This window comes from Triticum aestivum, chromosome 2B (genome assembly GCF_018294505.1).
Source record: "Triticum aestivum cultivar Chinese Spring chromosome 2B, IWGSC CS RefSeq v2.1, whole genome shotgun sequence".
Classification (NCBI taxonomy): Eukaryota; Viridiplantae; Streptophyta; class Magnoliopsida; order Poales; family Poaceae; genus Triticum; species Triticum aestivum.
Genome location: NC_057798.1, coordinates 491,583,845 through 491,604,375, shown reverse-complemented (window position 1 = coordinate 491,604,375; position 20,531 = coordinate 491,583,845). Strand labels below are relative to the sequence as shown.

At 42.3% G+C, this 20,531-nt stretch overlaps 1 protein-coding gene and 1 long non-coding RNA gene across 3 annotated transcripts; both read right to left on the bottom strand.

Annotated features, from left to right (window-relative positions):
• Positions 1-1,606: 1,606 nt before the first annotated feature.
• On the bottom strand, positions 1,607-10,795 carry LOC123045631 (synaptonemal complex protein ZEP1). The gene is made up of 20 exons (XM_044468757.1): positions 10,427-10,795; positions 10,136-10,331; positions 9,965-10,014; positions 8,686-8,893; positions 8,487-8,612; positions 8,033-8,131; positions 7,256-7,932; positions 6,837-7,085; positions 6,614-6,742; positions 6,472-6,540; positions 6,263-6,373; positions 5,278-5,385; positions 5,091-5,201; positions 4,932-5,018; positions 4,545-4,616; positions 4,369-4,461; positions 4,151-4,234; positions 4,009-4,071; positions 2,788-2,889; positions 1,607-1,881 (listed from the first exon to the last, which is right to left on the bottom strand). Exons 2-19 carry the CDS (start codon positions 10,290-10,292, stop codon positions 2,791-2,793), a joined length of 2,592 nt encoding a protein of 863 aa, XP_044324692.1. The 5' UTR covers positions 10,293-10,331; positions 10,427-10,795; the 3' UTR covers positions 1,607-1,881; positions 2,788-2,790.
• A 2,763-nt stretch (positions 10,796-13,558) lies between these two features.
• On the bottom strand, positions 13,559-18,307 carry LOC123045630 (uncharacterized). 2 transcript variants are annotated; one of them, XR_006421523.1, is made up of 5 exons: positions 17,860-18,302; positions 17,200-17,292; positions 16,807-16,926; positions 15,948-16,303; positions 13,572-13,944 (listed from the first exon to the last, which is right to left on the bottom strand). It is a non-coding gene; the product is annotated as an uncharacterized lncRNA (long non-coding RNA). The 2 variants fall into 2 exon arrangements; XR_006421522.1 differs by having other exon boundaries at positions 13,559-16,303; positions 17,860-18,307.
• Positions 18,308-20,531: the final 2,224 nt, after the last annotated feature.

The window sequence follows — 20,531 nt, the reverse complement described above, 5'->3', positions numbered from 1 at the left end:
TTGAACGCCGAGCCACGGCGAACCACGCTGAATATGAGCCTATTTTCGTCCATATGGGCCTTTTTCGCCGAAATGGGGCTTAAAAAATGGACCAAAATCGGCGACTGAGGACGAGTTGTGGGCGACGACTGGGCGCTTAACTGCCCCAGCGCCGAACGAATCGCCGGCTCACCCCCAGAGAGCGATTTTTATGCGTCCTGGGAGGCCAGCGAGTGGAGATGCTCTAAGCACCCCTCAGGTTCCAAAAGGACCAAACCGCCGCATGCACGGTTAGCAAGAGGATGCAGCTGAAAACGCCCACAACCCAACAGGGACAGCCATGGGGAGGAACCCCACGCATTACTGTTCAACGCCTTCATACATGGCGGCAAAAAGGCACACGTAGCCGTAGGTGCTCAAATTTACGCCATGCATTACTGTTCAAGCATTGTTCTCCTCTTCAGCATCCTCCGCCATTGCATCATCCACATTCCTAGCAGCATCCTGTTATCCTCCACCATCTTCCAGCCGGAGGGCATCCATACCTCGTGCCATGACAGACTCGGCAGGCGTCTCCAGAGCCATTCTTTGTAGCAGATTCGCCCCTTGTTTCAGCATCTCTCGGTGAGCATCATTTTGAAGACTTGCCCCATAACACAAAAAAGAGCAGGCGTAACAAACAAAGTCAGCAGGTGATCACTAGTTTGTTCTCCAAACATGCTCTGTTCCTGAGCTTCCAGATGGCCAACACAAAGCAGCAACACCCACAATTTGCACATTTCTACTGTGTGGGATAAAGCTAGGGACCCACCAGAAATACTGAGTAAAGCATGTGAGCCTAGAAACAACACCCAGACATTTGCACACAACACACCAAAAATATTTAGCTGCAGAGCAGCTAAAGAACAGGTGGTCGATGCTTCCGTTTTCATGACAGAATTCAGTTCCTTATCATATTGTCTTTTATGCCAAATTAACCACAGCCAGATTTTGATTTTCAAAGGGATCTTAGCTTTCCATACATGTTTCAAAGGTCTGTCAAGATGCATTTTATACAGGTGGCTGTAAACAGATCTGAGAGGGAGCTTATTTTTATTATTCCATGTCCAAACTATTACGGGAAGGTTTTTACACGAGCTATTGGAGTCGCTCCTATATCATCGACAGTTTCGCTTGACAAAAAATGGCAGTTCACCTGTCGTTTACTGAAAAAATAGACAAGCATACAGATGCAGTCGGGGCTCGAATACCTCCACACTCTAAGCTAGCCGTCCTGAACAAACCGCTTCCTCGCCATTGGAGGCTGGACCTCCACCAAAACAGCCCCAAGGCTCGAGCGGGGGGCAGTGCGACAAGGACGGTCACAAACACAATAGTGAGGAACGACAGGAAGGCTGAGATTCCATGCAGCAAGACAATCATGGGCTCACAGCTCATGACCAAATGGAAACACACAGGATTTAACATACTTCCCTATCGAGGCATCTACTGCATTTATACACACAAACAGGGTTCATGCGCATAATGATCAGTCAATTCCAAAGCGTCGCCTAATACGGCAGCAGCAGCACGGTATCTTTCAGCCTTTTACAAAGAGAAATCCAAAAAGGTATCAGGACGTTGGCGGTAATTTTCTCTGTTGAAATTCTCTATTCCATAGTTGAAGAGGTCGGTTTTATTTACACAAGCACACCTGCGTGCAAGATAATCACTCGCAGTGTTCATCGTAGAAATGTTCCAGACACACCAACACAGCGTTGTTAACAGTCATACGAACACTGGAATGATTGGATATCATGACCAGGGCAGGCAAAACCATCGATTAGACCTGGCGGCAGCAGGGAATTATGCAATCAAGATTACGTTTCCATGCTTCTTAAGATCAGCATCAATAGACGTGAGCTGCAAAATTAGGTGTAATTCCAATTCAGGAGCAGTTAATTTATCTGGGACAGAATATAACATCAAACTTGAGATGCATATGAAACACCCAGCTCTTAGAAATGAAAATGGATCAAATAGTCAGCAAATTGATCATTCTTGTGCTGAAAAAGGTAACTATGGAAGGCAATTACCCCATCTAAAAATGTATCAAAATTTGAAGACACATGTGTTCTAAAGAAAACCCATAGGATACCCTCTATAGAGTACGCAGATTGGTTAACTACTGAACTACTCCCTCCGTCCCATAATATAAGAGCGTTTTTGACACTAGTGTAGTGTCAAAACGCTCTAATATTATGGGACAGAGGGAGTAAAATACTACTCCCATGTGACAAGTAATTCGGGACGGAGGGAGTATCACCTATCATTAGAAACAGAGTACCTCTACATAGATGGTCAAGTCCAGGTTGTCAAGGAAATGTTTGCAAACCAAGAAACTCTAATGCCATTCTGATCAGTTGTTGGCAGTTAGCAGTATGGAAAAGCTTGTAACCCCAAACTGCAAACTAACCATGCTGCCTTGGTGAAAATAAGTCGAGAGCGGTCGCTGTTAAGACAATATTTCTGGACTCGGCAAACTTGTCGAATCATATAACCATTTCCAGAGCATGATTACAGTTTATAGTTCAATATCTCTATTAGATTTAAACACTACTTGGCACATCCATCTGTCGTACAAGGATGGTGATTGTATTCTTATTAAACACAAGTTACAAAATTCTAAGCTTGATTGGACTTACACTATTGATCCAAGTGACAACTTGAATTTTTTAAAGATGCAAATGTTGGGTGTGAGATTGCTATAACACTGTTCTCCAAAAATGACGAACTGCAACAGTATTGCGGGATATTATTATGGTTTACCTTCTAACCAAATGCATAAGGGTCATCAGCATATGGATTCAAGGAGCCCTCAGAAAATAATTCACCGATATTGGCAGGATGGGGACGGGATCCTGCAACAACCTGCAGAATGCCAATTCATAAATGTCAAAAGTAATGCAGAACATATATCACGCAGAGAATCAGCATGCTCAGAATGCTTGTCCATAGACAGTTTCTGAACGATTTTTTTATTGCAATATCAATCACTGTAGAAAAGCAGAGCATGGCTAATGCTTCAAATTGTTTTCTTTCGTGCTTACTCAGAACATTGCTAGATATAGTGGGTACACCAATAGAAAAAAACGGTGATGTCATGAGAGAATAACAAGCAAACAAAGAGTGAACTGTGGAGCGTTGGAGACTAACTGGTAAAACAATCGAACAACATTTTCCTCTCATTTTGAATGATAGCACTGACTACAGTCTAAGGAAAAGTTGTAGCAAAACCTGGCTGCATTGCACCCCAGGCTTACAGTCTAAACTCTACATGGAGTGGTGTTCAATGTGCCATAGTAAATAAGATGCATGACTTTTTATGAGAAACACAATTAGTTACCATTCTTGAATAATCAAACAGAGCATGTCATTTAGCTAGGATCAGGGTTTCAAGAAAACTAACTAAGATTATGTTTGTAAGAGTGTCCATCTGAGCAAACATTAAACTGGAAAGTCTTTTAGTGCAAAAATATTGGTTAAACCTTTGAAAATCAATACTGGGAAGTTAAAGTACACAGTTATCCTATATAACTAAGTAGTTGATCTCCACTAACATATTTATCTCAACATGCAACTATGCCACCTCATCATGCAATCATGCATGGAAAAAGGCCCACCTCAATATGCATGCAAAAAAGCTCAAATGTTTTAATTACATTATTCTTATTGTACTCAGTAAGTATTATATAATTACATTTAATTTACTTTTTATATTGTTAATGCAAATATCCATGTTCATATAGTCAAATCTTACTGAAATACTCCCTCCGTTCCTAAATATAAGTCTTTGTAGAGATTTCACTACGAACCACATACGGATGTATATAGATGTATTTTAAGTATAGATTCATTCATTTTGCTCCGTATGTAGTCCATCTAGTGGAATCACTAGAAAGACTTATATTTAGGAACGGAGGGAGTATATTACAAGCAATTCCTGCAACAACGTGTGGGGTATCATCTAGTTTGTACTAATCATCATACCTTTCTTGTTTTTGTGACATCCTTGTCAGCAGTATTTTGCAATGACTTCTGAGTATTCGGTTCCTGGATGGTAAAAGACAGTATTAAAACGAATGAACAGGCAGGCAATCAAACCCAAAGAAAAAACAGGAAAAACTTGTACCCCAAACATGACAGTGCTCTTAGTTTTCCTGCGCTTTGTGATTTTTCCATTTGCTGTCTCCACTTCATATTCATGGTGTGTTACCTAATTAAAGGAATGCCAAAAATGTCAATAAAATACACAGCATGTAAAGATGCATTTTCAGACTAACTGAAAATGAAACCTGGTTCATACCCAAAAATGGATGAAAGAAAGAATCTATATGTAACAAGAATCACCTTTCTGTGATTAGTAACATCCTGACTTGCTTTCTCTACCTTCCTCATTACGTTAGAAATTGGCGAGTGTATAACTCCAGATATGTTTACATCCTGAAACACAACATAGAACATCAAGTTTGAAGTTTCTAAAATGCAGGGCAATCAAGTTTATCGTTAAAGAGAAGACATCTTACCTTCCGTTTGGTCTCAGGACCTGGACCTGGCAACTGAAGCTGACTTTCTTTTCTGACATATGGATCTCTCCTCTTTATCAATGGAAGAGAGAATTTGTAACTTAATTATTTCATAATGAAAGTTAATTATGACATGAACTAGAAAGGAAAACCAGCAAATGGCTAACATTATAAAAGGGCAGGATATGGACTGAGAAACCAAGTGATCCTGCCCCAAAATAACCAAATTATAATAAGCAATTTTTCAAGTGAGAACATACGCGGCTATTTTTTTCTTGAATTCTTAACATGCTTTGCCGCCAAGCAACAAATATTAAATAGATACCATATACACATTGCTTAGCAAAATAGTGGAATGCAGTTACCAGGCTTGACAAGAGCATATACCTTTTTAGAATTAACTTCCTGATCAACTTGCTGACTTTCGCCCATCACTTTCCACTGTAACTGTAATAATGCTCTTTGCTTCTCCTCCTGCACCAAACACTGTTCAGTATAGTTTCGATTCACAGCCTTCAGAAGAAAAAAAGTGTCAAGAATTACCACCTTTGACTTCTGAAGCTCCAGTTCATCCTGAAGTTTCTGACAATCTTCTTCATGCCGAATGTTCACTGTTTTTATTTGAGCTTCATGCTCTTGTCTGAGCGACGACAGCCTCTACATTTTTGTACAGATTTAGTTAGTTAAAAAAAACCTGACGCATTCAAAACACCTGGTTCAACTTATGACTGACCTCCCTCAATTCACTCTCACCCTGAGAACGAATGCGCTGCAATTCTTCTTTGTGATAAGCCCGAAGAGTTGATTCCTTAAGCTCGTTATCCTGTTGAATTCTTGCCACCTGGATATCAGGAAACAACCTCCGTTGTCATTTCAGGAGAAAAACAGCTCTGCTGTACATCTTCACTATAGTATGCAGTATTCCCTAGTCCTGACAGGCTGACACCATGCAAACAGTCTTTTGGACAGGTGTATACTGGTGCTATAATGAAGGATTCTACTTGTAACAATATGATTATGGAAGTTCCAAGATTAACAGCAGCATTTTGAGCATAGCTCTATCTGTACCTATACTAAATAGCATCTCTGAACTGCTTCTATTGCTAGACAACTATATAAAGTGGTTTCTGATACATTTTCCACTTCAAACATCAGGTATTTTGATTGCTTAAGATCTCATGATGTTTTAAACCAGTCTAAAGATCATTAGTAAGAAATATAAGAGCTTACAGAGGGAGTAATGTACATTGGTGAAATATACAGCGTGATTTTCGAACTTTTCACCAGTATGTTACAGATAATTAAATAAAAGATCAAGTGGATGGAAATGTTACTCTAAAGCAGCTTGAAGATACTTTGAACTCATTTAGATGTCAGCGAGTACTTCCATATAACTTCCTATACAGCTTACATGTCAAGTCTAATTAGAACAAGAATACAAGATACCAAGAAAACTCAGCAGTTTTTTAGGTATTAAAGCCTCTTCAACAGTGAGCAACGTGCAAGAACAAACTTCCTTAGAAGTCTGACATGCGGTTATTTATCCATGCTATCTGAAGGCTGAAGCTGAACTGTTCAGCTTACTTTGTTTACTATTCTAGTACTAACATATTCCATCAAAATCGGTACATGCATTGTCATTATAACTAGATTGTGAATATTTATTTGTTTCAAAATAAATGTAGCCTTTATTGAGAAAACAAACTAGCTCTACCTACCACTGCGGCATGTTCCTCCTTAAGACGCATCAAACACCTCTCAGATTCTCGCTTGTTCTCTAATATCTTTTCGTTGCATTTGTGCTCCATTTCCCTTATGAGTTTTTCTGCCTGAAATTCAGAACAGTAGGATAAACAGAGAGTAGCAATCATATTAAGATACCAAATATCTAGCATAAAGAACTTCTGAAAGGGAAAAGATGATTTACCTTCTCTTTTTCAGCACTAATGATTTCTACCTTTTCTAATTCATATTTCTTACGGATGACATTGATTGCCTGGAAAATCATTTGTAGACTGTCATTTATGATTCAGAAGAGAAGTGCTACACAATAAATAGAAATGTGATACCTGATCATTTCTGAGTGACAACTCTTTCAAATGTTTTGATAGCTCTATCTGTTTACCCTGAAGCATGAGATCGTACTGTTTTTTGGCCTCGGTAAGTTGACATTCTGTGGCAGCAAGTGATGCTTGGATCTGGGCAAGAGGTCGAAAAGGTTATATGTTGTCTACAGTTCTACACTCTACAGATCATTACATCATGAGATTGCAAGATACAATAAACACAAACCTGTAACTTTTGTTCCTCCAAACTCTTCTCCCTTTCTACAGAAGAAATATACAACTGTTCCTTCTCATCAAGAACACTGCGGAGCTCGCTGATCTGTTTTTCTTGTGTGTCAACCTGCTGGTCACGCTTAGCAATCTCGCTGTGCAGTGATTCTGTATCGTTAGATTTCTCATCCAAAACTGACTGCACTCTGCCTAGAAGCTCCTGATTATCTGATTCTAGCTTCAAAGTCTTCTGCAACAGCTCTTCCTGCAAAATTCCAATTTCATGAGTAAGGAAGAATACAAGTTAAATAGTACTCCCTCTGTAAAGAAATATAAGAGCGTTTAAATCACTAAAGTAGTGATCTAAACGCTCTTATATTTCTTTACAGAGGGAGTAGAAGTTATCTGTTTATTCCTAACCAGCTAGTTGCAAACCTTCTGATCTTCAGCAAGGCTAGAATCCTCCAGTAACTTTTGAACTCTCCCTTGTAGTTCCGAAGATAACTTTTCTAAGCACTTCACATTGGAGGCAGATATTTCTGCTTCAGATTCCAGTCTTCTGATTTTATCTTCAGCCACTTGGCATTCTTCTACATGCTGAACCATAACAGCTTCTTGAGTTTTTTGTAAGTCTGTGATTCTGGACTTCAGTTCCCCAATTTCACTGTTGAGACCACTGTTTTCTGATGTCAAATCTACAAACTGGTTTTGAAGATGTTCCAATTTGTCCTTAGCAGATCTTGTTATCAGCAGTTTCTCCTCTTGGACCATTCCATAGTACTTATCAAATGAAGAAAGCAATCTAGCGACATGACTTGACATTGATGCATGCTCTTTATCTAGCTCAGCTACTTTAGCCACAAAGCTGCTAAACAATTCATTAGCATCCTTATTGTCCTTGTACAGTCTTTCGACTTCCAGACTGTATCTCTGGTTCCTAAGCTCCAAGTCATTTTTTTCTTTTTCAGCAGATGCAAGGTTTTCTTTCAGGCAAATGCAAACATCTTGTTTTAGCTTTAACTCTTGCTCCATGCACTGCAAGCGGGAGTCAGCACACAATAAGCGGGATTTATTTTCTTCAACTGAACCCTCCAACTGTTTGATGAGAGAATCTGCATTAGAAAGCGAAGACAGCTTAATGCTTGTTATCACTACCGCTCGCTAATATGACTTATCTCCTTGGTAAATTGGTACAGAAAAGCTAACACTTACCTTTTTCCTTTATGGTAGTATCATTTGCGTAAAGCTGTTCCTTGTAACTCTGATCCATTTCTTCTTTCTCTTGTTTGATCCGCAAAATCTCCTGTTTACCTGAGTAAATGGGACAGTTGACAATGTTATCACATTATTATGTAAATATTCCTGCTGAACATTTCACTATTGAGGGGTCAGCAAAAAACAGACCTGATGTGTTTCAATTGGGAGCTTTGCTCCTTAGATCGAAAAAAAATGTAAATATATTTAGCAGACTGCTATTTATTTTATCTATAAGCATATCATATAAATAAGCACAGAATTGAAAATGACATGAGAGTTTAGATGCATAAACAACAGTATAGCAGACAAGGGTACCCTAGCCGATATGTAGTGTACAGTGGTGAGTTACCTAGTTGTCAACATTCTAAAAGATTAGCACTAACTGAGAAGTGAGAAGAGACAAACCAACCTGACATGATGCTTTGTTCTGCACATTCCAGCTTTGCCGAGGAATCATGCAGCAAGCAGTTCAATTCATCTAAAGCTTTAGAATTCTTCCCAAGCATCCCCTCGAAAAACTTCTTATCTTCCTCAGCTGCCATTGCATTGTTTTGCCAGTTAGATCTAAACAACAGGTGTGCATGAAAAAATGCCACAAAAAGCATTACCTCTTTCTGCCTGACTTGCTAACTGCTGCAGAGTCTCAGTTAACTGATCGCACAGCATCTTTGTTGAGGACACTTTTGAATCTAGCCCCTGCCAGAGCTTCGAATCCTCAGTCTGCTTTACCTTAAGCTTCATGTTTTCATTGACAGCTTGTTGAAGTTTTGCTTCTAACATATTTATCTGTTCTATTGCTCTTCTCAGCTTGGTATGCTAAAGTTATATAACGCATGTGCATCAGTAATAGGATATTCTGTGAGAAACTAATATAATATGTTGCTGTGTAAAAATACTACAATATGGTATAATTTTGTTTTGTACTTGAGCCAACATGCCATGACAACAGAGCACTGGAACATCTAAACCACGAAGGGTGACTGGTAAAGTGGTAATCAAAATCTCATACATATGACATTCTGAATTTAATAGAACTAGATGCAACAACCATATAAGTCATTGTGACACGGTAGTGATTCTAAAGGACAAGCCTGTGTTTAAATAAGTTCAGGACTAGCCATCAGAAATAAGCCCATTGAAATAAGATAAATGAGAGATGAGAAATTGGAATTTCACCTAATCTGCCATACGTTTAGCAGAACCTAAAGACGGAAATATATCCTATACTTTCCAAGTGAGCAATATACAGAGCTCCTTCACAAAAATAGTTCAACACTTTAAAGGATGGATACTACCAGAGAAAGAAACACCGAGTGTGCTTCATATAACATGCCATAGGTTTAGCACAGTTACATATATGTAACATATGGGGAAATAAAGAGAGTCTAAACACCACAGAAGGACGCATAAAATCATGAGATTCAGACTACATATAACACATGCAGCCCCAGAACGATAAAGTTTCACATTAGTATTGATGTGTTGCCGCCTTTTTTGGTCTAACATTTCACTGTCATGTCAACGTTGCATACATGATTAAACGATGGGTTAACAAGGATACTGCAGTTCATCTGTTTTGCACACAGAGTAATAAAAAAACATCACAGGATACAAGACAAAACGAGAAACAGAAAACTACCCTTGTGTTATGCGAGCAGAGAAATACAACTGGAACATAGCATAGAACTATGCAATTTTGGCATTGATGAACCAGAAGGCAGCTGGTCTTCTATCGGCACCACCCAAACAGATAACAATTTTATGCAGAAACCTAATTACTGGCTAAATTTCAGAAATAATTCACAGTTCATACAATTGAATGGTAGGAATTCGCTCAGTCAAGTGCCCGACAGATGACCAAAAACTGCACAATGTTCAGAAATATACCGCCATTTCTAGATCAGACTTCACTGAAGCCTGCTCCTTGACTAATTTCTCTGCAAATAGACAGAAAATAAGAGGAATAGGGAAATCAGTGCAACGCACGAAATAAACAGCCTCCTCAATCAAAGCAGAGAGAGAGAGAGAGAGAGAGAGAGAGAGAGCGCAAATCGATACCTGCTGTGATCTTAAGGTTGGCGAAGCCCCCGTATGTGCTACCTCCAGCATCCGACGAGGGCTTGGGGTTCGTGGCCTTCCCAGCCGTAGAGGTGGCACCAGCGAGAGATCGGAACCCATCGAGGCCCCTAAGCCCCGAGAGCCCCAGCTTCTGCATCCTGTCGCCGAACCCTAGGTTTCGCCGGGGGCGGGAGAACTGCGGCCAGAGCAGGAGAGGATCTAGATGGTTCACCCCAAATTTCTGGAGGTCGGTGGAATTTAACTAGTCGCGGGATGTCGAAATGCTCGTACCTCAGGAACCAACGGATAAAACCGCGGGCGGGGTTGAGACAGCGGGGGCGCGGTGAGGTGTAGGACGGGAACGGCGACGGCGGAGGCGACGCGCGTGAGAGGCGGAGGGGTTGGGGTGAGGCGGCGGCGGCGACGCTATGCTACGTCACGGCGACGGCGACGCTATGCTACGTCACGGCGACGGCGGCAGCACCGGGGCCGCGGAGGAGTGAGGGGGGAGGAAGGAAGGCACTGGACGAAATGGCGGAGGACGGTGGAGGGGATGGGTTTTGGCTCCGCACTACAGAGTTCGCGCCCTTCGCCGGCCGCGCGGCTCGGTTTTGGGCCTGTTGGTTCGTTTACTTCTTGTGGGCTTCTTTCGGAATGCGTTTCCGTGTCCCCTACTCCTTCGTGGGGTTACTATAAAAATAACTCCTTCGTGGAGGAAAGCACGGAAAAACTGTTGCAACGCCTATGTCGGTTACGTTCAGAATCCAGGGCGTAGTATATTTTTTTTTAGGCAACGATGTATCTAAGCCTGGGAATAGTTTGGACTCAAACCTAAGTTTTAGTTCGGTTTTCCTGGTGGGTTGTTTTGGGTTGGTTTAAATGGTCTCAGGCCCTAATATATATCTGGTCTGGTTTGGGCTCTATCATTTATTGGACTGGATTGGTTTGGTCTGGACGCAGACTAAGGGCATGTACAATGGTGCTATCTTAAGAGTGCCACGTAGGATAAATGATGATGTGGAGGAGAGAGAACTCATAAAAAAAGGCTTGTCTTCTCTTATTTAAGAGAAGACAAGAGATGATCTCTTAGCACAATATGTCTCACCACATTTTTAGGAATGACTAGTTATTGAAGATAAGGCTAAGAGATGACCCATTGTAGACTCTTTTTTTTGTCATATCTAAATTACATGCAAGACTTAAGATAAGACTACCTTATCAACCATTGTACATGCCCTAATAGATCTCAAATCAGCCACCTGTTTAGGGGTGTACGAGACCAGCGTCCCAAAACAAGCGTACGAGACCAGCACATCGTAAGCCATCTTCCACGCTCTAGCCGTTGGGGTGTTGCTGGGCTGCCTTTGCCGCCGCCGGAGATCCGACGGCCGTGTTTCCCTCCCTCTGCCTTAATCCGATCGTGTCGATCATGACGCCGGCATCATGACGTTGTTTCTCTCCATGAAGCGCACGACCGGCGACTAGCAGCGTGTCTCTCTCCATTAAGCGCACGGCCGGCCACGCAGATGATCAGTAGCTTCATGTTGCATACCAACACCAGCTTGTCCATGGTTGCAAACTATGGATTAAATCCAAAAGGATGAAACGGTCTGGATTGGTTTGGATGGAAACTACACCTAGTTTGGTTCAGTTTAGATTCTAGACCTCAATAATTGGATTGGATTGGATTGGTGACTGGAAGGGAAGTCGAGTGGTTTGGCCTGGTTTCAATCTGGATTTGAAACTATTCCCAGGGTTAGATGTATCTCTAAACAAATCCATAAAGCATCCACTGGTTATTTGCACTACAACGGTGTACAGTACTGCAGATGATGGGTTAGGATTCTCTATAGCAGCACATGATGCAGTACGGCGCTGCCATGCAAATCCGATCTCACTTGTCATTTGCACTATCCGATCTCACTTGCCATTTGCACTACAGCAGGATGTGGTACTGCATAGGATCTCAACCCAGTGGGGTTAGGATCCTCTGCGATAGCATGTCAGCGACCCAATTGCTATCACGGCCATGTCGACCCACGGCAAGGCAGCCAGCCCACCAAGAGCGAGCAGCACATGGCCCTGGGCCGTCGAGAACCATCAAGAGCTACCAACTATATTCTATTCTAGCATATATAAGGTTGCTAGCCAACTTGGCTCCTCGGTGATCCCTCGATTTGCTGCCTTCCTGGCCATTAGATCGTCCTCGTTTTGCGTCTGAGCCGTCAGATCTTCACCTCCTGGTAAATCTTGTTTTCACCCTGCGGTTGTTTTTCCTGCCCAATGACGAGTGGGCTCGTCTCACACTCGTATTGGCTGGGTCAGCCGCGCTCGTGTGCGAGAGGGATTCGCCAGACAGCCCCACGCGTGCTGCACCGCGTCTCATCTCAAGTGGCGCAGGTCCCCAACCCCCACGGCCCCACCACACAAGCCCTAGCCTCCCACGCCCCGCAGCGCCCCACCCCCTCCTCCTCCTCAGTCCTTCCTCGTCAGCCGCTGCCGCCGCTGTTCCGCCTCGCTCCTCTCTGTCCAACGACCACGCCACCGCGAGGAAGCCGCCGCGGGACGGCCGCCACCGTGAGCCAGGAGACGCCCGTTGGCGAGTCTCTGGGCAGGAAGCCGATGCGGAGGACGCAACAAGCCACCAGGGTCTTCTCGCTAGAAGGTGGAGGAGTAGAGGATCCCGCCGGATCCGAGGCGTGCGGCGTGGCGGTGAGCGTCTCCGACAGCGACGGCGGCCTGCGAGCAAAGGGTGACGGCTGGGGTGCTCGATTCGATCCAGCGCCAGGAAGGGAGGTAGAGGAACGACGAGGAAGGGGATGGGCAGGAGCTTCATGCCCTGAATCCAGTCGCCCCGGGCCGTGCCTACATGAGAAGCGCCGCGGCTCGATGCTTCCCCTCCCGACGAGGACGGCAAGCTAGGTGTTGACAATGGCAGCCCCAGGCCATCCGATCTGTCACCGCCGCCGTTCTTTTGGTCGAGGCCGTCGTCGTCCACGTGCTCCTCGTCACCCCCACGGTTGGACGCTGGCGAGGGCAGCCTCCCCTCCAAGCGCGGGTACTTCCCCGCTCCTTTCCGTGCTCTCTCTCTCTCTCTCTCTTCCCCTGGTATATCTCTCTGTTGTACAGGGAAGCAAATTTGTTCAATTCTCAGTCTAGATTTAATGAAGAAAACTGCGGTTCATACAACGCCAATGGACATGGATCCATCTTGCTGATTTGGAAGAAAATTGCAGTTCATACAATGCTAATTATGGATATGGATCCATCTAATACAGTTCTTCACAAAGCCCAAGAATCGCAAGGTCATGTACATGTAACAGACGTTTTCTTTGCAGAGGTGGAGGAGTGGGCAGGGGAGCGTAGGTAGCCATAACAGAGATAGGTGGAGGGTGGAGTTAGTGTTCAGTGTATATATGTAACCTGGAACACTAACATGGACGGGCTCTTTACCCCATTTCCTTCTTTATAATATAGTACGCACACTCGTGCGTATTCGAGAAAAACAATGCAAGCCTAGAATTAGTCATGTATCCAAATTGTTCAGTTCCAGTTCAGTTACTAGTAAGCATGTACGTGTAACACACGTCTCAATTATGAAACAGAAATATTTCTATCATAATTCAAATTTAAATCATAAAGACGTGTTGATTGTTTTATGAACCAATGTGCCCCTTGTCCAAATAGGGCGATCGCAGTCGGCGATCGAAACGTGCACGCCGTTGGATTTACCTGACTACCCTTGCTTCGGTACTCCACAACACCACTTGTTGTGCCACTCCACATGTTGTTGTCACCAGTCCTAATTCCTACACTCACATAATCACTTGTTATTCAGGGCATAAAGTTGTCATTGTATCCACGATTGAATTAAATTTGAGGTATAATATTTCCAATCAAGAAAATACATCTTCAATCTTATTGTCAATGAGCACCGGAAATGTTGACACTGTTGTACCCTGCAGTACATAGCTTCATGTAGCAAGACGTAAAATGTTGGCATTGTTCTCGATGAATTTGCTAATAAAATTTAACATTCAAGTAGGTATAAGCGTGTAAGCCACGCGGAACCATTCTTTGAGGCAATCAACATTGCTTCAAAGCAAAAGAAATTGACAAATGAAAGAACACATCAACATAGAACCATGACAGGTTATCTCTGCATAATAATACTGACAAACTTCGTAAACACGTAAGAAAAAAGTACAGTCATGAACCATGGTGCATATATATAGCAATGTCTGAATTAAGATGATGAGCATTACAATAGGGGGAGATCATTGACCTTAAATCTCTTACATATGAACATGTCTTCTCTAAATGTAAGCCATGGCTGAGAAGCAAGCAGGATCCGGGTATTCAGTAACTAAAGCCAGAAACTTATCCACCTCTTCATATTTAAACAACATATTTCTTCTAAATGTAGGCCATAGCTGAGAAGCAAGCCGGATCTGGATATTCAGTAACTAAAGCCAAAAACTTATCCACCTCTTCATATTTAAACAACATATTTTTATAAGATGATATGAAAGAAATTGATGAGAACAATAGTACATTTCCTCTTACTGCAAATCAACACCCAACCAATATACAGCAGCACATGCACATATAAGAGATCCAATTCTTGATGATAGGTTCATGCATAAAGCAAGAAAATTTGCAGAATATACCAGAATCTTATTAAGTGATCCTAATTCCATGTGAAGTTGCCTAGGAAAAACATCAGCGAAGGATCAAGGTATACAACAAACAACAGTAATATATATAGTGCTTGACGGTAAAAAATAATAAATGAATCCTAGTGGGTACAAGTATTTTGAATAATGAAGAATATTAAGAACTAACCATACACATGGTATGAAAGAAATTGATGAGAACAATAGTACATTTCCTCTTACTGCAAATCAACACTAACAAATCTACAGCAGCAAAGGCACATATAAGAGATCCAAATCTTGATGATAGGTTCATGCATAAAGCAAGAAAAATTGAGAATATACCAGAATCTTATTAACTGATCCTAATTCCATGTGAAGTTTCCTAGGAAAAATATCAGCGAAGGATCAAGGTGGACAACAAACAACAGTAATATATACTGCTTGAAGGTAAATAATAAAAGATGAAATCCTAGTGGGTACACATGTTTGGAATAATGAAGAAAATTAAGAACTAACCATATAAGAAATGTACAGTGACACCATAGTAATCATATTCATAACACAGGGAAGAACTACCCTCCTAAAAACATGAAAGCACTGTGGTGTATCATGCGACGAAAGCCGTTCAGGTTTAACTCAAAATACAGTACACATGGTAGAAACTGCTTAAGTCTGTAGCTTCAGTAAAAAATAGTTATTTTGGATCCCATGGCAACATCACACAGTTATCCTGAGAACGGCGGATACAGAATTGAAACCGATAGATAAAGGAAACAAAATCAATATTTATCAAAAAAAAAACACCTGGACAACTGGACTGGTTGAGAGTAGAGGCTTGAGAAGCTAGAACATAGGAGTATTTTGCAGAGGAGTGGAAGAAAGTAATACTCAAAAATCAAAATATTGAGGCCAAATCAAGCTGCATCTTAGCAATGCAGCGGCAGTTGTTTTGTGGACATTGCCATGTTTGTGCATAATTATTGTCTATCAATCTAGGTGATATAGTCATTTTCGTCAATTGCTCTAAGGATGGAGCTGACAGTAATACTATTAATTAGAAGCACAAATGAAAATACCATTATCCCCAGGATTACTCTTACTCTTTGTTCCCCTGTAAGTGGAGTTGGGGGAGTAAAATAACAGCAAAACTTTACCAGGATAACGAAGGCGAGGGTCTTCCTGGACCTTGTCTTGGACACGTCGGGGACATCGCACCCTCAGAGCGCGTGGGGGCAGTGCAGCACACTGAATCTTGCTTATCTCCGTGTACGTCTTGGTTATCTACGACAGCGGCAGCTCGTTGAACCGCGTGGATGCACCGCATCTCTGGCGCTTACCCGTGCGTCAGTGGCGGAGGACTCCGAGTGGGGAGGGGACTTGGTTACGGAAGGGGCTCTCCAGGATCGATCCAGGGAACTGTTTCCTCTTCAACTTGAAAGGAAGTGAAATGTCCTCCGAGGGCGCCAAAGGGATCATAGGGATGAACACTCTCTTTCCAGCATGTTGTCCACTAATGAAACCATGAAGTATGTTAGAAGATAAGGCCGAAATATGCTACAATCAACAACACTTGGAATGAACTGGCCATATGTTATTTTACTAAATCATGTAATTGAAGAAAACAAACTGCTTCAGAACACAAGTTATAAAAAACTGAAAAATTGATGATCGTAAATTTAGCTGCATGTTCCTACTCCATTTTGTAGAAGTATACATATTTATGAAATCACACTGGTCGACTATGCTGGTTTGTAGATTATATACCTGCTTTTGTTTGGTGGCAACACAAAAACTTAACAAGTCTATTTCTGATGTCAATTTCAGTTCCATGCCCTCAACAACATTTTATAGGAAAATCACAACAACTTAAAGCCTAGGTGTATATGCACCACACTGACAGCGACCAACAAGATTATCAGCTAGAACAACGAAAGATATTTTTAAACACTAACAACATGAACAAATCATCCAGATCAAAAGGGAAGAACTGAGAGGGGGCGAGAAGAGGCTCACCACCAAGTTCCGTCACTGGCAGTGGCAGCGAGGATAGCGGGAACAACTTGTCGGTGAAGTGTGCTTCTCCTCCGCGCACACGAGCCTCCGCGCACACAAGCTGCAGGCCAGCCTCCACCTCTGAAATTGTCAAACTCCCAAGAATCAAATAACTAACGTAGAAGAAAAATAATACTTCAGAAGCAGAATACTCTTAATGATAGCCACAGCCATGTATTCATAGGACACACAGTATTGTGTAAATATCAACAACTTGTGCACGAAACTTAACAAAATGCACCCATGATAATACATAAAACAATATCTTATCTAGAAACAATATTGTAGTTAAAATTGAATGGCAAACATCAAAAAATATGGTCATGTCAACCAGATCCACACATGGACAATTACCAGTGTAGTTACTTGTGAGGGAAGAGGAATTTGAGTCACTTTTGCAGCTCGTATTTTGGTATTCTACTCCTTGACTCTATAGGTTGTTTGCGCCTGGAATAGTAAGAAGAAAAAGAGATAATTTAGCACTTCAGCCACATACAATGGGAGGCTTGAATTTCAGAATTTAACACCATTATAACATTACGTAGTATGTACAACAGCATTAGCAACAACAACTACATAAATCAGTACAAAGGCCGTTGGATGTCTTCAGAAAACTTAGAATATAAGACAGAAGAAAGCAGTCTGACCATATGAGTATTATACAGCTGAATACATTTAACCTGGCCATGAGTCCATGACTGACTGGGTGATCATTTTATCCAACAGCTAAGCAAAACCAAAAGAGCGCTCCTGTCCATCATGCCAGCTCTTCTCGAAAAAGAGAAGTGCTACCAACTTACTTTCTCCTAACATTTCATTTGATAATGGAGCTGGATTTGGCCGAAGCAAACAGCCACGCCTTACTTTACCAGTTACAACTAATGAAAATCATGGTCATTCAGGAAAAAGAAACACAGTGGTCATAGTCGCCTGAGTTTCAGCATCGATAAGAAACATCATGGGAAAAATACTATAGGAATTGAAACGGAGAGAGACGACATGGTCGCTACTTACCGATGGATGGAGCAGAACATTGCCGCGGAGATAGGGCGGAGGACGGAGCTGGTAGCAGGAAGGACGATGACGGCACGGAGGGGACCGGTGGCGATCTCGAACCGGCAGGGAACTGGCGGCGGAGGGCTCCGCGCCGCCGCGCCGCAGGCTCAGGCGCGGCCTCGTACGCCGGTGGTTGGCCCGCACACGTCCACGTCCCTGGCGGCGGCTCCTGCGTGCCTCTCGCCGCCGAGGATGAGGGGCGGCGAAGGGCGCGGCGGGGCGGCTCCGGCGGCGGGGGCGGGGTCGGCGGGGGCGGGCTCCCGCGGCTGGGGAGGCTCCCGGCGACCCGCGGCCGCTTCCCGTGGCTCCGGCGGCGCGAGGAGGCGGTGAAGGGCGCGGCTGCGGGAGGATAAGGAGGTCGTGCGGGAGAAGGAGGAGGTCGTGCGGGCGGGCGATTTTCTTTATTTTTTTTACTGCAGGGCAGATTACTATCGATCGACTGTGGCTTATTGCGTGGTTGGTAGCGTTAAACACATAATGATTAAGGGCCATTAGATTTTGATGATGGATGGATATGATTGTTTGGATCTGCCCCTCTCTTCCTTTTATAGTGGTAGTAGATAGTAGATGAGCTAACAAGATCACCTTAATGTCCAGGGTTCAATTGCTTTCGGGGTCATACTTCTCCTGGTCCTTATTGGCTGGCCTGTCTTTGGCATGATGAGGAAGTCGTATGGCTTTGCGCTGCTATTCTGATTATCCTCTATTGTGCATTAATATGATCTTCTGATGTCTGTTTTTCAGTGTGCATTAAAAAATGGTAGAAACTTTTGGGTATTGTATCCGACTGGTACTGCATTTCCTCACAATAGCTTCTGGCCTGCTGTTGTTGTTTACCTGCAAAAAAAAACCATCATCGGCTGGATTTTCCAGCACCTTTATGTGATATCGGTAAGATCATACTTGGGGCTTTGCTATTGCTGAGCTTCCTAAATTTTCTTCGAGTCCAATCCAGTTTGGTCGCCACTTTATTTACATGGTCTTATTCTTGCGAGAGATTGTTTTTATCAAGATTGATGAACTATATGACTGGATCCCAGCCCCCATTGTTTTTACTGCTGTTTCCTACTTCTGTAACTAACCTTTACTGAGTGTTGTTAGGTCTTTAGCATAACACTCTAAATATTTAAGCTAATAAGGATACCCTTGGATGACTGACCCTGTAATTAACCTTATTCAGTTTATGAACATATATGTACGCTACAGAGCATGAAATTGGGAAAATACAAATATGATTGGTGGTTGGTTCACCATTTAAAAATTTGATCCACCAATTCTGTCTCAGTGATTTCTACTTGAGCTAAAACCACGCCAATAATTTTGGAACGATGGAGTACTTATTTGTTCTTGTGTATTTGATGGTTTGATAAAAATATCATGAAGGTTAAATCGGGCGTGGTTTTCATATATTTTTGTTACAAGATATTACACCGGCTTTCTGGTTTGGAAATACTTATAATCGTTTTCTTCTAACTGCATGTGAGCCCACACTTTTGTAGACTACTTAGGATAGAGATGATATGAATGTGTGCAACAAGATTCTTTACTCGGGAATGGCTTGGTAGGTCTCTCGACTATTCGGTTTCATCCGTAGGATTAAAATTTCTTCAACTTGCTCTCCTTCCACCTTCAATTTATTTAAAATCGTTGTATTGACAAGTAGAAACAGTAGCTTGTTTGAATTATGTAAAGTTCATCCATGTAACAGTTGCCTCTTAAAGCCTGCTGACAAAGTGCAAATTTGATATAATTTTGCTGATGACGCAAAATGATCGTACACTGAAACCGAAGCCTTTGGAATTGAAACACGAACCTTACTTAAGAGCAGGCAGAGGCGCAGAGCCAACGGTATGCTCTTGGATCAATATTCCACAGGTTAAACAACATTCATATGTTCTAGCATCTTTAGATTTACATTTTCTTTTTAACAGTCTAATTACTCCATGTAAAAACTGCATCCATTTTGGTATGTGATACTGCAAGTGTAAATTAAGAAAGTAGCCTTCACGGTCTAGCTTCAGCATCTGTAAATCACCGATATGTATATACTACATAAAAATGGAGCATCCTTACTCGATTGCGTTCTTCTGTTTTACAGGTGATGTTGTTGCCTGGTCTTCTAAACTGCCGCTTGTTTATCGTTTGCTGTTTTGCTTATCAAGGTTTGTGCTTTCTCTTTAAGCTATATTTTCTTTTGATTATTGTTTTTGTCTGTATTTTTTTTCTTCTCTATGGCAATGTATTTGGATCATGTTTCTCTGTGAAGCTTAGCACATTGGTTGTCTGGCTTGATCTTTTTACTAGGAGGAGGGTAACTACTGGAAGCAGTTGGCAAGACAAGCAGTTAATCGATCTCAAAGCGTTGATCCCGAAGGAAGGTAACTACTCAAAGGTATGCACATATTCATGTTGGAGCAGTTAAGTTTGCAAGGATCTGCTGTTGGAGGGCATGGTATGTGCTCTCAAGAAGTTCTTTATGATCCGGTGACATCTTTTGGCCTATTGAGGAACTGGACATGATTTATATAGCGAAGTTAAGCGTATGGATGACAACTTCCTCTCATACCTCTTTTGGCCTATTGAGGAACTGGACATGATTTATATAGCGAAGTTAAGTGTATGGATGACAA